We start from the raw sequence: 17,429 nt of genomic DNA on the forward strand, positions 1-17,429 counted from the left end.
TTCTTAGTCACATCATGAAAACATTTTAAAAGCAAAATTATAGTAATGTTTGTGTCTTCTTTATACTCTAAATAAGAAATCTAATAGCTATTGTACTTTTGAAGTATTAATGAGCATAAATGATATTTTGAGCTGTCTGCCATGATTGCAACATGGTATGAAAATATCTGTGCTTTCTACTGATGACAAAGTCAGAGGTACTGTTAATACTACTGTGGGTTGTTGCCTACACTACAATTGAAAGAAATGCTAAAGTTCAGTTAGAGGTTAGTAAAAATGAAATTGTCATTTTCCCCCAAGTTCACATATCCCTTGAATTTAGAACACCTGCTCTAATTTATCACTATGCTTCATACTTTTATGTATAATGTTACATTATTGATACAGAGCCTTCAGAATCTATTCAATATTTCTTCTTAGGGATGGGGATGATTATTAGAATATACAATATTCTTGAGAAAAGCAGTCCTAACATCTGGGAGTTAGCCTAGCACCCATAGCTGGGCCTCGCTGTTACCCCCACTTCCCAACAGAGCCTAATGCAAAGCAAAGCTCTGCTTTCTTGAACTTGCCCCCAAATCACCCAACCAAAGCCCAAATCCTAAAATGTTTCTAACACCTTCTTACTGAAATGCGCCACCTTCCCCCGGATGTGTGTTTTTCTAGCAGCAATGAGAAACCTCAACTTCTTCAAATACAGTTGTTTCCTAGTAGCCTTTGGCTGGTAGGCAGTGACATGACACTGCCCAAATCCCAAAATCTTTCAGATGTCCATATGGATGGGACTTCCATTTTCTATCTGATTAGAATGGAAATACAGAATGAAACATTCCCTTATTATTTAGAGAGTATAAAAGTTGTTTAGTCTGAGTACAGGTTTCAAAGGCACACTACCTGGGTTTGGACCCTGGTTTCGCATTCTCTACCTTTGTGGATTTGATTCAATAAATGACTTCACTGTGCCTCAGCTTCTTCATCTATAGATTGGGAATGGTAATTGTGCCCACCTACTTGGGTTAGATGAGTATGTGTAACAAGCTTTGATCAGAGCTGCGCACATAGTGCTGTATTAGTGCTTGATATTCTTGTTAATAATTATTCCCATTATTACTTACTTCTACAAGTATTAAGGGACAAATATTTGAGTCCCAGGGAGGAACTTCCACGTAAATATGTTAAAGAGAATAAAGAATGTTAGAACCTTTCGCGACTAAAGGACGTGGCAAATAAGTTTAAATTTAAACCCTGAGAAATGTCCAGCCCACGGTAAAAATCCAAAAAAACCTTTTGTGAGGTAAATCCAGGCCCTGATCAACGACTTCCGGTTGGGAGGCTTTCGAAGCTTCTCGAGGTCCGCTGAGCGCCCTCAGCCGGCCGCCTCCGCTTACAGGATTCCTAACCTACACGGTGGAGCGCCCAATCGTGGCCGCGAAGGCAAATTCCCAGCGCCTCCCTCCTCGTGCCCCCGCGTGCAGCCCACACTGCCGCCTAGCAACAGCTAGCGCAGAGGCGGAGACTCCAGGAGGGCGGGACTTGCACTTGTCCATTGCCCCAGGCGCGACGCGCTGCAGCTCAACAAGGCTGCTTTTAGCCAAGGGTGGTTGAACTAAGCCTTCGCGGATCAAGGTAGTTGTACGGCTGTCAACCGTAGGGCAGTCCGTGTGCGGTGTAGGAATCTGGGCCCTAACGGGCCTCCGTAGTTGCCTTTCTGTAGTGGGCGGGGCCGAGGCCGGGGTGACCCTGCCGGAGCCGCCGCTGCCAGCGACATGTTCAAGGTGAGAGCTTGGAGCCTGGTCACAGCTGTCATCGCCCCCTCCCGGCCGCCCGGAGACCTCCCCACGTTCTCGTGGGGCCTCTCCGGGGACCAGGCCCGTCTCACCCCTGGGCTTTTCCCGCCTCCGAGCCGGCTGCGTCCCGGCCCCGTGGTTCATTCACCGGTCTTCTTGGGCAGCGTGCGGCTGCCGGGTGGAGGCGTGAGACCCCGGGGTGGGTGGGGTTGGCCCTTTGGGTCATACTCGTGAATAAAACACTTTGAAAAGTCGTGGCTTCCCCCAAAGTACCCACCTTCCCGGTGCACTCTTGGGATCGTGGGTAGGTGAGGCCAGTTCAGGACACTGCAGGGTTCGTGGCTTTGGTTGCTTGGAAGAGTCAGGTTTCAGAACCTGGAATGTGGGTGGGGGAGGGTCACCTTCGGAAAAGCTGCTCGAGGTTGTGGGGGAGGCTGGCATGAAATGGATGCACGTGGAGGGAAGCTGGAGCTCTGCTCAACTCTTCAGCAAGTCGATCCCCTTACGTTTTCTTTGAACTCGTGTGCTTTGAAAGAAATCTACTCATACTGTGAAGGTTATTTCGAAAAACCTGCCTTTTAGCATAAAGTCCCTATTCTACCATCTTTTTTTAAAAAAGCATATTTTCAGTATAAAAAACAAATCCCATACTGACGGAAACTTATCTACAGAATTGAGTCTTCAAGAAACAGTATCCATAAAATAGTGCTAATGAAGTCTGGAAATTGTGCTACTCATTTAAAAGTTTTCATTGAGCTGTGGTGTGCTGTGGACACATTCTAGTAATGGCTATAAAATCAGAGCATGGATTCTACTTTCCAAGTTTTCCTGTTGGTGAAGTTAGGGTAATAGCTTACAACTCATAGGGTTGTTAGAAGGAGTAAGTTGGTATGTGGAAAGCACATGGAAAAGGCCTTAACACATAGAATTGCCATCTGAGTATTTGCTTTTATTTGTTTTAGGCAGCTCAGTTGGGTCAGGAATACAGATCCCATAATCAACTTGCATTCATTTTATAAATTGTGTTAAACACCTGTTAAATACTGGGAACTCGGCTGTGTTACAGGATTGTAAGGATGATGGGTATGCTATAATCAGCTAAACTGTGTTGGTATCAACAATGTAAGTATGGTAGTAAAAAGGAGAGTTGGATCTATTTGCCCTAACTGGGGGTTCTTAACCTTGGGTCCTCAACTCCTCAAATGGTCTGTAGCTAGAGCTCATGGGTTCCCTAAACTGTTAGAGGGAAAAAATTTTATTTTTACCAGTCTCCATCGGTAATGAGCATTTCCTTCAGTTATGAATATGGCTATTCATTTTAGTTATCTGTTGTTGGATATGAACCACTGCAAGTCAGTGCCTTAATATGATTTACTCATTCTTAGAATCTGTGGTTTGGCTGGGCAGTTCTGCTAGTAGCTTAACTGAAAGGTGGCCTTGCCCCAGTGTATGGAGGCTTTGTGCCCCTCCATGTGCCTCCTATCAGCTTTCTCATGAGGCTCTAGGAGGGCAGGTCCTAATACACAACACTTATCTGCATCACATTTGCTGTTGTCAAGTTATGTCCAGAGTTGATATGGTACAGGACTACACAAGGGCATGGACATGGAGAGGGCTGGTTGATTGGGGACCATTGATTAAACAAGCTCCTATAGCTGTAAACCACTGCAGGTACCTGTCATCAATAGAAGTCACAGTACCTGTGCAAGTCACAGACATTTTCTTATGTTACAGTTGTTGCAGATCTCAAAATACCATTCGTGCTTATCACTATATCAAAATTAGTTAAAAATCTAGATCTTTAATAGGCTAATAAATAAGCACATATTACTGTATCAGGAGTTTGAGTCTTAAAATATGATTATTTTAATGCAGTTAGTATTTTATGCAGTTAGAAGCATTATTTTGAGAAGGGTTCCTTGTTGTAAAAAAAAAAAAAAAGGTAAGGAATCCCTGAGGACTTCAGGGAAGGCTTCACAGAGGGGACATTTTAATTTAGTTTTGAAAGACAGGAATTTTAATCAGGTGAATGAACCTGGGTACTCCAGCTGGTAGCTCACTTATTTTTTGTACCGGGGATTGAACCCAGGGACACTTAGCCACTGAACTATACTCCCAGACCCTTTTATTTTTTATTTTGAGACAGGGTCTTGCTAAGTTGCTGAGGCTGGCCTGGAACTTGTTATCCTCCTGCCACAGCCTCCCAAACTGCTGGGATTACAGGTGTGTGCCACCACACCCAGGTGGAGGCTCACTTTTGATGTGTCAAGAGAAAGCTACAGTGAGCTGAAATTATTCCAGGTGAGCATGTATTTTGAGTAGAAAAGATCACAGCAAACCTTGGAGGACACCAAAATGTAAGGAGAAGGCAGAGGAAGAAGGGAGGCCAGGGATGGAGTAGTAACTTTTGAGAAGTAGACAAAAGAGTGATGTTTAGAAAATCAAGGGAGAAGGGGTACTAGATCTGTAGCTCCATGGTAGAGCTTATGCAAGAAGCCCTGGGTTAGACCCCTAGTGCGGTGGGATGGAAGGTTTGGGGCGGGGGGAGAAAAACCAAGAGAGGAGGGTTTCAAGGAGGACAGACTATGCTTTTGTCTGGGAAAACCTAATCAATAAATAGTAACTCAGGGGGCTGAGAATGTGGCTCAGGCGGTAGCGCGCTCGCCTGGCATGCGTGTGGCCTGGGTTCGATCCTCAGCACCACATACCAACAAAGATGTTGTGTCCTCCGAGAACTAAAAAATAAATATTAAAAATTCTCTCTCTCTCCTCTCTCACTCTCTCTTTAAAAAAAATAGTAACTCAGGGCTCATTGATTCAGTGTCATCAGAGACTGGTCTCTTCTTGGCTTTCCATGGTAATGTTGATTTTCCTTATACTTCCAAGATGACTGCAAGTAACATACACACTTTCCCATTCACTGGAGAGAAGACAAAACTCCCATGCTTCCTCCAGGTGTGATTGGATGAATTTAGGTCAGGTACCTAATCCAATAGTAGTTGCCAGAAGAATGCCATGCTCTGATTGGCTTAGACTGTACAGGATCACTTTACCTTAATGGAAAAGGAATGAATTCATGAACACAGTAGGGTTCTTTGGGGAAGGAAGAGGTGGAATGGAGACTGGATGCACAACCAACAATGACCATTTCAGAGAGATAAGTTAGATTTGAGTTTGGACACATGCTCATTGATTTGGGCTCTTGGGAAAGCTTTCATGAACCTTATACATGTACATTTACTGATGGAAGTAAAATATTAGCATGGGTAGGTGACTCATAAATAAAAGGACAGAGTTTACTGTTAAAGGAAGGAAAGAACTAATTAGAAGTAAATATTGGATCAAAATTTTAGAGTGGGGGGCTGGGGCTGTAGCTCAGTGGTAGAGCGCCCACCTCACACATGTGAGGCACTAGGTTCGATCCTTAGCACCACATAAAAATAAAGAGATTGTGTCCAACTACAACTAAAATAATAATAATAATAGTAATAATAAAAAGATTCTCGAGTGGTTTTGTGGTTGTAATAGCATTCGAGGTTTGGCAGTGTTTATGGTCTTGGAAGGAATGTAGAGAAGGAAGTTTTTAAAAAGAGAATCCCTCAACTTCAAAAAGGGGCAAGAGACTCCTTTCTGTGAGATGGAAGGAAAAGAGTGGGAGTGATTATAGACCCATGGTTCTCAACTGAATGGTACCTGCCCCTTAAGGTACAATTTGGAAACTCAAGAGTTTCTTTAAGTCTTTAGTTGTATTAAACATTTTTACACTGAAATGGAATTCTGATAAATCATTCCTTTTGTCATCTTTATATTACCATCAAATAAGTATGCTTATATCTTCTTTTGAGCTTTTGTTAGTGGATGATGGGATTTTATTACAGGATATCAAGAGTGTTACCAAATATTTGTCCTAAAATAGTGATGTTAGGTCTATTAGTTGAGAATCAGTGCTTGTCAAACTTTAATGTAAATGCAACTCTTGTTAAAATCCAGATTCTACAGATTCCAATTCAGTAGGTCTGGGATGGGCCCTCAGATTCTCCATCTTTTTAGTGAGCTTCAGGTGCTATAGATGTTGCTGGTTCCCCCATCACACTTGCAATAGTTAAGAATTAATTAGTTAAGAATTAAGCTAAATTGATGGTGAATCATTTGTTGTATTTTTGAGGTGGATGGTTTTATGAATTTGGTGGAATTGGGAAGACACAATGATTAAGAAACAAAAAAGGCCAGCAGCTAGGCTGGGGATATAGCTCAGTGATAGAGAGCTTGCTTTAGCAAGCTGGTTCAATCTCTAGCACTGCAGAACAAAACAAACAGAAAGGCCAGAGGCATTGCTGATTGGGAATAGAATAAATGGTAGGATTGATATGTCTTTGGAAGTTAACTGCTTGGAGTAAATAGAACTGGAGGGCAAGAGGTTGATAGTGTAGGTGTTGGTGGAATAGTACAATGTGTATAACGAGTTACGTGCATGTTGAATAGCCATTGTTTTGATTTAGCTATTCATATTGTAGTCAGTAGGGGGCATTAGTGGATTAAAAACACATTTGAAAAACTTCCCAGTATTTGCATTCTATTGTAGGAAGTTTTCTTAGTGCCAGTTCAGAAAGTTTGAATATTGAATATATACACCCAGTCCCCAGGTTCACATTACTATATTTCATTCATTTCTCAGATTTTATCACTATCCAACTATAGGCTGTGTACCATGCTAGGACCCTGGTGTGTACAAGTGACATGACCCAGTTCTTACCTAAGACAGTTGCTAAATCTGACCACACACCAGAATTATTTAAGGACAGAAGTAGCTTCCAGGGCCCTGCTTGTGCTTCCAATTTACTTTCTTAGGTGGAATTCAGGAACTTTTAGGTTTGAAAAAGGCCCCAGGTGATAATGAAACTTTCATTTCAGAAGCCCACATGTGGTTATCAGCACAGATATATATTAAAAAGTGTATTATAGTGCAGTGAGTCTCAACTTTGCATGTTAGAGCCCCTTGGGAAGCTTTTAAAAGTCCCTATGTCCAGTCTGAACCCCAGACCAATAATGTTAAAATCTCTAAGGGTGAGATCTAGGTATCAGGTTTTTGGAGCATTCATCCAACCTTGAGAACTACCAGCTTAGAAGGAAGAACACCAGCAGGGGGCAGTAGAAGACCTTATAGAGAAGAACATGCTTATGCTGACCTTTGAAGCTAGCCAAAACAAGGTTGAAAAGACTTTCCAAACAGAAGGAAAAACAAAACAAAACAAAACAACTCATGCAAGGACATAGGAATGAGAGTTCAGCATAGCATTAAGACCTTGAACCTCACCATGTTACGTTAAGTGAAATATAAAGGTCCTTTTAGCTGCTGCTTCATCTGTAAGGCAAGGGTAAGACTGGCACCAACTTCAAATAGTGTAGATTAAATTCATTCAAACCTAAAGCTTAGAACAGTGCTTGGTACAAAGGAAGTACTCAAGAAATGTGAGCCCAGATTTGGTTACCATCTTGAGGCTGCTAAGGTTGTATTGTGATAGTGTACAATCTTGGGGCTCTCAAAAAATTTTTATTTCAAAAGTTGGTAGTTGATCAGATGTAACAGAGGAAGGAGGAGGAGGATTCAAGGACACTGTCCAGACTTTTGGTTTGGAAAATTGAGTGATTGTCAGGTCTCTTCATTGAAATGAGAAAGTGGAAGAAGGCTGAGTTGGGGTGGTAGTAGGGAGGTGATAATTTGATTGAAGCATCTGTGGACATCAAGAGATAGTACTCAGCTTAACATGGAACCTGAGGGTATGGAGTTTTCCTGAAAGAGATGTGGTGGGCTGGGGATTGGAGATTCATCATCTGGTTTTCTGCTAACTGAGGCCTCTACCTTGAGAACATGACCTAGTGAAAGCTGAGTCACTTCCTTGCTGAAGGGCAAAGATGTGACCTGTACTCAAAGCTTGCCACACAGAGGAGCCTGAGTAAATGTGTCCTTGGTTATAAGTCATTATTACCTCACACATTCTTTGTGGCTTGGTGTAATGCCTGTATTGCTTGTCTTCCTGAAAGTAATTTTCTTACCATGTTACTAGCATGTTACTAATACAAACTGAGTGGAGAATTGCAATATTAAATGAAAAAGAAAAGCATCTTTAAATTAAAAGTGTTTCTTTATACTGAATATTATTTGAAATGTCACCTATTTTGAAATATAGTCAAGAGTTTTTTCCCCCCTTACAATTTAAATATATCTGCGGGAATTCTTGAGGAATTATAGTACATACATTTTTACTCACATAAATCACTTTTTTATGTGCAGAATTAATTGGTTGTTTTTTTTTTTTCCTTTCTAACCCTTCAAAGAAGTTGAACAGTAGATCACAAAGAAGAAGAAAAAACTGCCCTGCAGCTCTGGACGCAGTCTGAAAGCACAGGCTCAGGTTCTAGTTGTTGTGTTTCTTGTTTCTGGCTGAGCAATCCTTGATGAGGTTTCTTAATCTCTCCGAGGCCCTGATCACGGTACTGTGGGAATAGTCATTTGCCCCTCCATGTCTCATGGGGTTGTTGGGAGGTTCAAAAAGATAAAATAGAAAACATAAATGTTATGTGAAATAACAGATATGGAAAGAGTTATATGAATGTTTGGTGTTTAACATCACTCCTGCATCACATCTGTCCACTAAAGTGATCTATAGTTGCAGGTTAACCCTTTGCTTACAGGTCCAGAGTGATTCGAACTTAGATAAATTCTCATCTTATTTAGAAGTGAATTCTCTCCACTGTAGCACTCTTCCATCTTCTTCTAAAATTCAAATAGCTTCCCAATTGCAAATAGCACTAGAAGAGAAGGAAGAGGTGAAGCAGATGAATGATGACTGATGCCTTAAACGAATGGGGAGATCAGAAACAAAATGGAGGAGAAAAGTAGATAATTTAGTAGACATTTATGATAAATGAATTTATTACCCCATGAGGCCTGTTCATGTTTGTAGACTTTTATGACTTAAAGGTTTAATTTATCATCTATATGTAGATGTGTTTCACAGAACTTGTCAGAGGCTAAGAAATGAACTTTGATATTTGTATGGAAAGTTACCACAAGTAATTATATGCATAAGAAATCTCTGTAGCAAGATACCTATCTGTTTCAAAAGTTTAAAGTTGATTATTTATAATACAACAGTAATAGTGCCAAAAGATGTTTTTTAAATAGAAGAATCAAGTTTGTATCAGTTCCTTTTCCCCAATAATGCTTAAATGAAATTTTACAGTTAGTTCATACAACATGGAACTTTATGTAGTTATTTTCAGGGAGAAAAAAAAATCCACATCTAACGATATGTTTTACAATTTGGAAGTTATTTTTTGCTTTTTCTGGGTTTTTCCTAATTTTTGCATAGCTTCATGCCAGTTTTATTAGAAGACTTCAACAGTGCCAATTTCTTTCTGTGGTGTTTTTTTTAAACTTGTGTTCATTATACACTGAAACTTGGAGAAGCAAGAATTTAGAGTAAGGGTCATAGCGGTTTTCAATATACTAAATGCCTGTAAGTTTGAATATTAAGCTGTATTTTCATGATTTTATAGCTTTATGCATTATAGATAGTATAATTATATTTTGGGTGAATTTTGTTTTAAATATGCTTTAAGTACAGTCACCCTTTGTCTTCTAACTTCTTTCTGAGTCTTTGAAGCAATTCAGTGTGTTTTATTCAAAGCCCACACTGGCTCCCACTTAAGGACTTCTTTGTTTGGTTCCATGAGGATGAGAAGCCCTCTGTGAAAGCTAAAGAGAGATTCACAAGTGTGTGTTCATTTCCTTATTTGGGAGGGATAACCAGTAGATTCTTTTTCAGATATGTCTATTCATTCCTTTGAACAGTCTTTTTAAATACAATATGTGAAAATAATAAAGGAGCTTTTCTTCTCTTTTTCCTCATTCCACAAATTCAGTTCTTCTGAAATAGCAACTTGTTTTTCTTTATCTGGCTGAAATGAATCTGCTTTACTATTGGAGGGGCTGATTAATGTGTCATATTATGACATAGGTTAGATGGGTAAGTGAGCAAAAAGTGATACAAGAACTCCAGCAAGTTTCCTAAATTGTCTGTTGTTAATTTACGTCACTTTGCAAATATTGATTTTGAGCCTGTTTGTGGAATCGGTCACACTGTTTGAGAACTCTGTTAGAGTTGCTGTGTATAGTCCAAATATTTATTTTTCTTGTTTTTATGCCTTATTTTTGCAGAAATTTTCATTATGAATTCAGATTATAATCAGCTGAATTGAGTCTTGCATATGATTGTTTTTCAAAAAAATTTTGTATTCCTATTTTCCTTACAGAAGAAAAAGCACAAGAATAGCTGAGATGATGCTGGAGGCGTTACTCACCAGAGTTCAGAGTTCTCTGTGCATATAGTCTATTAAGAAATGAAACTTGGGTCTAGATAAATTTTACTTTGACAGCGCTTTTCCTATTAATTTATATACATTGTTTTTAAAAATTTTTTTTTAGTTTTAGATGGACACAATACTTTTATTTGTTTATTTATATGTAGTTCCAGGGATTGAACCCAGTGCCTCACCCATGCTAGGCAAGTGCTCTACCACTGAGCCACAACCCCAACCCTGTACATTGTTTTTAGTTGCTTGAAAACATAGACACATTTGAAAAGTAAGACTTGAAATAAATGTTCCCCTACAATTTTTTCCTTTCTATATTCCCTGAACTCAAAAGAGACTGAATGGATCTCAGGACCCATTCCAAGAGGGAGGAAAAAAGGATATATTTGGGAGTTTTAGGCAAGCAGCAATCAATTTCTGTCTGGATGAGGAAGTTTGAAATAAATTTGGAACCTGCTAAATTACATATCTTCAGACCAACTGGATAACTTAAAACCTGCCTAAATTAATAACTATCTTACTTTTCAGTCCTGAGGTTTCTTGTTTATCACACAAGTTTATTATGTTTCTACATAAATTTTATAGAACTTGATAGCTATTTTTAAGAAGTAGAAAATGAAACAATTATAGATTAAATATATTTTCTTTGCTTTGTTGATCTAATTTTGTGGGGAATTCTATCTGCCAAAGATAAAATAGAACTTCATTTTCTGTGAGAAGAAGATAATAGTAATCTTGAAACAGCCTCATTTTTTTCTTGGCTTATCTTTTTAGATTAAAGTCTGTTTATAGTGGATGGGGAAAAATAGGAAATATCAGTTATTCTAGTACAGAACTACAGAATTGAAAGTTTCTCATAAAATAATCTTGTTTAAAGTCTGAACTCTGAAAAATATTGGTTATATAATCCCCTTTACTATGGCCCAAACTGAAATGATTGTGGTTTCTATTGTTTCTGATAAATATGAGTGTCCCCAAATTTATAATCCAAATGAATGCCTGTCAAAGCTGTCATTTTGAGAATTTAGATTTAATTATTCTCTTGATATATTTGTTCCCATAACTATTGCTGGTCACTATATTTATACAAAAACATCACAGAGCAAAACATTTTTACCCCTCTTTCTTTGGAATTATCTTAATATTTTGTGGCAAATTCTTTAAAGTTACCTCAGGAGCTAATCATTTTTGTTCTTTGCATATTTTAAAATAAATCAGGGTTAGGGTTGTAGCTCAGTGGTAGAGCGCTTGCCTAGCACGTGCGAGACCCTGGGTTCGATCCTTAGCACCACATAAAAATAAATAAATAAAATAAAAAGGTATTGCGTCCATTTACAACTAAAAAAATATATATAGAAAAATCAATATTCATTGTAAAAATTTTAGGAAATACGGATAATACTAAAGAATCACCCTTAATATCACTACCCATACCACCTTTAATACCACAATCACCATTAACATCTTTGGAATCTTACCACAAATTTCCCATCTTCCCCCTTTTAGAAACAACTGCTATTTTCTAATATGCATTCTCATTTTTATTTTAAATATACTGAGACTGAGTTCCTTCGTTCCTTCCTTCCAGGGATTGAGCCCAGAGCCCCATGCATGCTGGCAAGTGCTCTGCCACTGAGCCTTTAAAATATCACAAGCCCTAAAATTATTTTGTTTCAAATGAAAAATGCTTTCAGAATGGAAACTATTGCAGAAAAGGTTGGTTGAAGATCAAAGAACCAGTATAACATTTGGCCAAAAAAGAATATGGTTGTGCCCCTTTCTGTAAATAGGGGACTAATTTTAGATGCCATTTACTTTTAAAATATCCTCTGATACATTTATTTTCCACAGAGATTTTAAAAATTATATTATGTAACAACTTTGGAAAGAACTTCATGTTTTAATATATAAGTTATATGACAGCTGAGTAAAATAATAGCTTAAATGAAATGATTAAAGCATTAAATTTGTTTATGCAGTTTTTTTTGCAGTGCTTGGGATTGAACCCAAGTCCTCACACACACAAGATAAGCACTCTACTACTGAGCCACATCCCCAGCATTTATACATTTTGTGTGTGTGTGGTGCTGGGGATTGAACCCAGGGACTGTGCATGCGAGGCAAGCACTCTATCAACTGAGCTATATACCAGCCCTATGCAGTTTTCGATATCAAATTATTTTGAGTCATGAGACCCCTTCTGGTATATTAAAAAAGAACAACATTGGGTGGTGCATGCCTTTAAGTAACTCTAGCTACTCAGCAGGATTGCAAGTTTGAGGACAGCCTTAGCAACACAATGAGACTGTCTTCAAACAAAGAATAAAAAAAGGCTGGGAGGGGCTGGGGTTGTGGCTCAGTAGTAGAGCACTTGCCTAGCATGTGTGAGGCACTGGGTTCGATTCTCAGCACTGCATATAAATAAATGAATAAAATAAAAATCCATTGACAACTAAAGACGTTAAAAAAAGAGGGCTGTTAATGAGCTCAGTGGTAAATATTGGTTCTATTCCCAGTAGCCCCCACCCCCACCCCCCGCCACAGAATTTCTTGATTGAGAATTTTTTTTATATCACTCAAGTAGCAGCCATTAAGTGGTCTTCCAAGTTTTCTTTGTGTATTGATCATTTCTACTCATGAGTGTAGCTGAAAAGATTGTGGTATGTTGAAAATCATCTTCATGTTCCAGACCTTTAGTTTCTTTTGTTACTCCTTCTTGTAGAGGATGTTCCTAGTGGCACTGATTCTGTTTTTTTTTTTTTTTAATTGTAGTTGGACACAATTACCTTTATTTTATTTGTTTTTTTAATGTGGTGCTGAGGATCAAACCCAGGGCCTCGCATGTGCTGGGCAAGCGCTGTACTGCTGAGCCACAACCCCAGCCCTTGGCACTGATTTTTAACCTCTAGTCTGTTGGGTGACTTTGCATTTAAAAAAAATTATAAACTTTCTAATTGTTGATTTTGCCTCCTTCTGTGTTTTTTCCAAGAGTTTTTTGGTTGTGGTACATTAGTTTGTCTTCTGTGTAAATTCTGCCCCTTGTCAGTTAGTACACTTATCACAGGTAGTGTTATAATTTCTTTCTCCACATTATCAGTTATACCAACTGAGGGTGAATAACTGGTCCCTATGGAGGCCTGAATCACTTCGTATTATCTTTGAAATCTGTTTTCATTGTTTCACTAAAGAGTTTCTTTGATGGTGTTTTTTGTATGGATTGTGGAAGCATTAAATGAGGAGAGAATCTGAGACAATTAGGTTTTTGGAAAAAGATAAATTTAAAATATCATGATGCACTCCTTAAAAAATATATATATATACATATATATTTTTTAGAAGATTTTATACACACACACACACACACACACACACACACATATTCATGAAGTACCTTTCATCACCTCAAGAAAAAATGGCAGGGCTGGGGTTGTGGCTCAGTGGTAGAGCATTCGCCTAAGATGTGTGAGGTATTGGGATCGATCCTCAGCACCACATTAAAAAATAAAAATAAAATAAAGGTATTGTGTCCATCTACAACTAAAAAAAATTTAGAAAAAGAAAAGAATGGGGGGTCACTTTTGGATAGGTCTGATCTGAAGTAGCAATTGAAATGCCTGTCATATAACCTATATGTTAAATGTCCATAAGGGAGTGAGACATATGAGCCCAAGCTTAGGCAGAATCCAGGCCTGGGTGTGTGTGTGTGTCTAGATATGTATGTATGTATGTATTTATTTATTGGTACCAAGGATTAAACCCAGGGGCACTTTACCACTGAGCCATATCCCCATCCCTTTTTTATATTTTATTTAGAGACAGGGTCTTGCTGAGTTGCTTAGCACCTCACTAGTTGTTGGAGGCTGTTTTTGAACTCGCGATCCTCCTGCCTCAGTATCCTGAGCTGCTGGAATTACAAGCATGTGCCATGTAACTGACGGAGGGGATATTGATTTGGCTATTGATAACAAGTGTGGGAGGAAAAGACCTAGATTTAAATGAAATTGCTCTGGAGTGTGAAGAGGAAAGGAATCTGTCAATCCTAGGGCCTGTTCAGGGGAACACAATGCCTAGAAGCAACCTTGCAGAATAGGGGAAAAGAAGAATTCTGGAAGCCAAGGAAAAAGTTTGAAGATGCTGGTTACCAGTTTCAGCATGCAGACAGGATTCCAGCTATTTAGTGGGGCCATTGGTGGCATTGGGAAGAATAGTTTTAGATGAGTTTGAGTAGTGAAGGGAGAAGGGGATAAAATTAATAAAGCAAGTTTATTTTTTGTGTTATAATATGCCATATATGAAAGTACATAGATCATAAGGGATTTTTTTTTTTTACAAATGGAACATGTTAGTATACCTAGGATACTCTAGGAGTCCTTGTATTCCTTCTAAGTCACTACCTAGCTTGCTAAGGGTATCCACTGCAAACCTCAGGAGGAGGAGAAGATTGGATACTTCATAGAGTTGAAAACAAAAGCACATTATCAGGGATTTGAGCCCCATCATTCATTAGAGTCTGAATAATTTTTGGAATGTCTTATTTAGATTGAGGAGTTTTATTTGTCTTTTAAAGCAATTTTACCAGGACACAATCAGAATATTGTCTTGGAGCTAGAAAATTCTGGACAATGCTCTTTTACTTGGAAAGCAAAAACAGTTTAGCTTTCTAGGTACCCATTATGATCTGAGTGTTTACGGCCTCACCAGGTTTATATCTTGGTTAATTGTGTTAAGGAACCCACCCTTGCTGCTGGAGCTGAAGGATAAACTCAAGTATGCCAGAGTCTTTTTAGAATACTAATTGAGTCTTTTTTAATAAACTCAAGCTTCCTGAAAGCTCTGTAAAGCAGGGATTGCATATACTTAGTTTGCCTGACATGGAGTAGGTGTGCATTGAGCATTTGTTTTTGAAATGAAATTCCAGTTGACCTCTTGTAATTGTTATATATAACACCGCTTACCTGGCTAGATTTGTTTTGCAGTCATCAGTCCTTGCCAAGCTTCAGTGGAGTGAAAGAAGCAAATGAGTGCTTTTAAGATAATGGCAGCCTACCCCTTTATAGCAAATGTTAGGGCTACAACTAATCAAAGGCCAAACTTGTTGCTCAGTTTCCATTGACAATTAAGGTGCCTGTGGGCTGAATAAAACAAATGTTGAAAGATAGAGTCTAAGGTAGAGAATGTACTTTGATAGAGTGATATCTTGCTGGGGAATAGAATCACACTAAAAAGAAAGATTTAGTCACATTGAGCCAAGAAATTCAGTGACATTCCTGAGTTTTGCAGAGCTGAGGGTCATTAACTCTATCTGAGCCAAATTTCAGTTTTCCTTATGACTGTGGATCTCATAACTATATTCAAAAACTCAGACAAACCAGCACATTGGGGACCATCCTTTGTGACCCCTGCCACCACCATCTGAATCCCAAGAGTCAACTAGTAACTGAAGGGTGTAGTCCAGAGGGGTTGGATCTATAGAAACACAGCCTTTGGATCTAGTCTATAACCTAGCACTCATGAAAGATGCAGCTCTTAACAGAGTAGGTGTGGCTTTGATCTCCAAACCAGACTCATCAAATCTAGAGTAGGGAAGGTGGACATATGCAGAGGCAGGGTAGAATAGTCTCCCACCAAGAAAACCCCCCTTGGGGGTGACCCCCCAAGGTGTTGAGTACATCAGCATCAATGAACTTTTTACTGAGGCTTCTATGGGTTTCCATACATCACATGGGGCAGTACTACCTGGTTCCTTACTATGGTTGGGTGTGTGGCTGACTCCTTAAGAATAATCCTTGGCCTAAAGTTCCTATCTTTATCTTGGCATGAACTTAGCATGGATGAGGTGTGCTGGAAGCTATATATTTTTAAAATGAAGTTTACATTCACAGATTTAAGATTGTACAATATTAGATATACAATTTGAGTTTTGACAAAAGCATACATTTTGTGTGACCCGTACCCCAATTAAGATATAGTTCATTTCTTTCACTACAGAATATTCCCTTCTGAGTTCACTCCCTTTCATCTCTGAGTGGAGACTATTCTGCTTTTCACTATGTGTGTTAGATTTAAGGCCATGAGTTAAAACATGGATATTTTCCTTAAGTCTGGATGATGAGAGATGTCAGAAGTTAATGTTTATTCAAATAAACCAGTGGTTCTTAATGTGGGGGTGTCTCCCCAGGAGGCATTTGGCAATGTCTAGAGACATTTTTGACTGTTGTGACTGGGAGGGGTACCACTGGCATCCAATGGGCAGAGGCCAGGGATGTGGCCAGACCTACAGCGCACAGGACAGCCCCACAACAAAGAATGATCTAGCCCAAATGTTAATAGTGCTGAAGTTGAAAAAGCCTGAGTAAATTATGTGCTCTTTATGGAGAGAGCATCTGTGGATCTCTTAAGTCTTCCAGTTGAGGTTTGCTTTTCCTCTTTTTTTTTTTTTTTTTAATCTGTCAAGAGCCTGTTAAAGCTAAGACGGACGCTACAGGGGCTGATTTCTTCCATGCTACCACTCTGTGGTTACACTTCTTGATGTGGGATGGGAGTTGGGCATCTTGGGAGGAAAACTAATAGGAGAAAAGAAACAAGAAAACAACTTAGGCAGTAACGGGAGGGGGCAGATTTAGAATAATATTAAATCTAGAAAAATGAGTAAGATAAGGGAGAAAATACAGTAGAAATTAATAGTTAAAAATTTAATATTAAAAATGTAAATGAAGCCAATTGCGGTGGCACATACCTGTTATTTTAGCAACTAGGGAGGCTGAGGCAGGAGGATCACAGGTTTAAGGCCAGCTATGTCAGCTTAGTGAGATCCTGTCTCAAAAAAAGGCAAATGAGTTGAGCTTTAAAATCAAAGATGTGAATGAGAATGTTCATTAAGAACTTAAAAGTTAGCTGGGCGCTGTGGCGCATGCCTGTAATCCCAGCACTTGGGACGCTGAGTCAAGAGAACTTTGAGTTCAAAGACAGTCTCAGCAATTTAGCAAGGCCCTAAGCAAATTAGTGAGACCCTGTCTCTAAATAAAATATATAATAAAGGCTGGAGGAGGTGGTTCCATGGCTAAGTGCCCCTGGGTTCAACCTGGTACCAAAATAGAACATAAAAGTGAGAGTTGGGTGTAGCTCAGTAGTAATGTTTGCTTAGGATGTACAAGACCCTGAGTTCTATCCCTGGCACTGAGGGGAAAAAAAGAACATAAAAATGGAAAGAGCACTGAAGAGGTAGACCATGAGAAGGCAAATATAACATGTGAAAAGTAAGGTTTG

At 39.0% G+C, this 17,429-nt stretch overlaps 2 protein-coding genes across 13 annotated transcripts in view; one reads left to right on the forward strand and one right to left on the reverse strand.

Annotated features, from left to right (window-relative positions):
* Positions 1-2,173, reverse strand: part of CXHXorf58 (chromosome X CXorf58 homolog) — a 28,473-nt gene extending 26,300 nt beyond the window's left edge. For 4 of the 5 annotated variants that reach the window (XM_078035030.1, XM_040270322.2, XM_040270285.2 and 1 more), the window contains exon 1: positions 1,285-1,588. The gene's annotated coding sequence lies outside the window, so the exon portion shown is untranslated. Of the gene's footprint in view, positions 1-1,284; positions 1,589-2,064 lie in introns of those variants that run through there. The other variant, XM_005334835.5, reaches the window with a different exon arrangement.
* Apoo (apolipoprotein O) overlaps positions 1,530-17,429 on the forward strand; it is an 88,562-nt gene continuing 72,662 nt past the window's right edge. For 5 of the 8 annotated variants that reach the window (XR_013431897.1, XM_021732883.3, XM_078035031.1 and 2 more), the window contains exons 1-2: positions 1,677-1,775; positions 8,124-8,279. Coding sequence is in view for 6 of the 8 variants with exons in the window: in XM_021732883.3 (XP_021588558.2) it covers positions 8,244-8,279 (36 nt within the window). In the remaining 2 variants the exon portion in view is untranslated. Of the gene's footprint in view, positions 1,776-8,123; positions 8,280-17,429 lie in introns of all 8 variants that reach the window. The other 3 variants (XM_040270591.2, XM_078035033.1, XM_040270484.2) reach the window with 3 other exon arrangements.

This window comes from Ictidomys tridecemlineatus, chromosome X (genome assembly GCF_052094955.1).
Source record: "Ictidomys tridecemlineatus isolate mIctTri1 chromosome X, mIctTri1.hap1, whole genome shotgun sequence".
NCBI lineage: Eukaryota > Metazoa > Chordata > Mammalia > Rodentia > Sciuridae > Ictidomys > Ictidomys tridecemlineatus.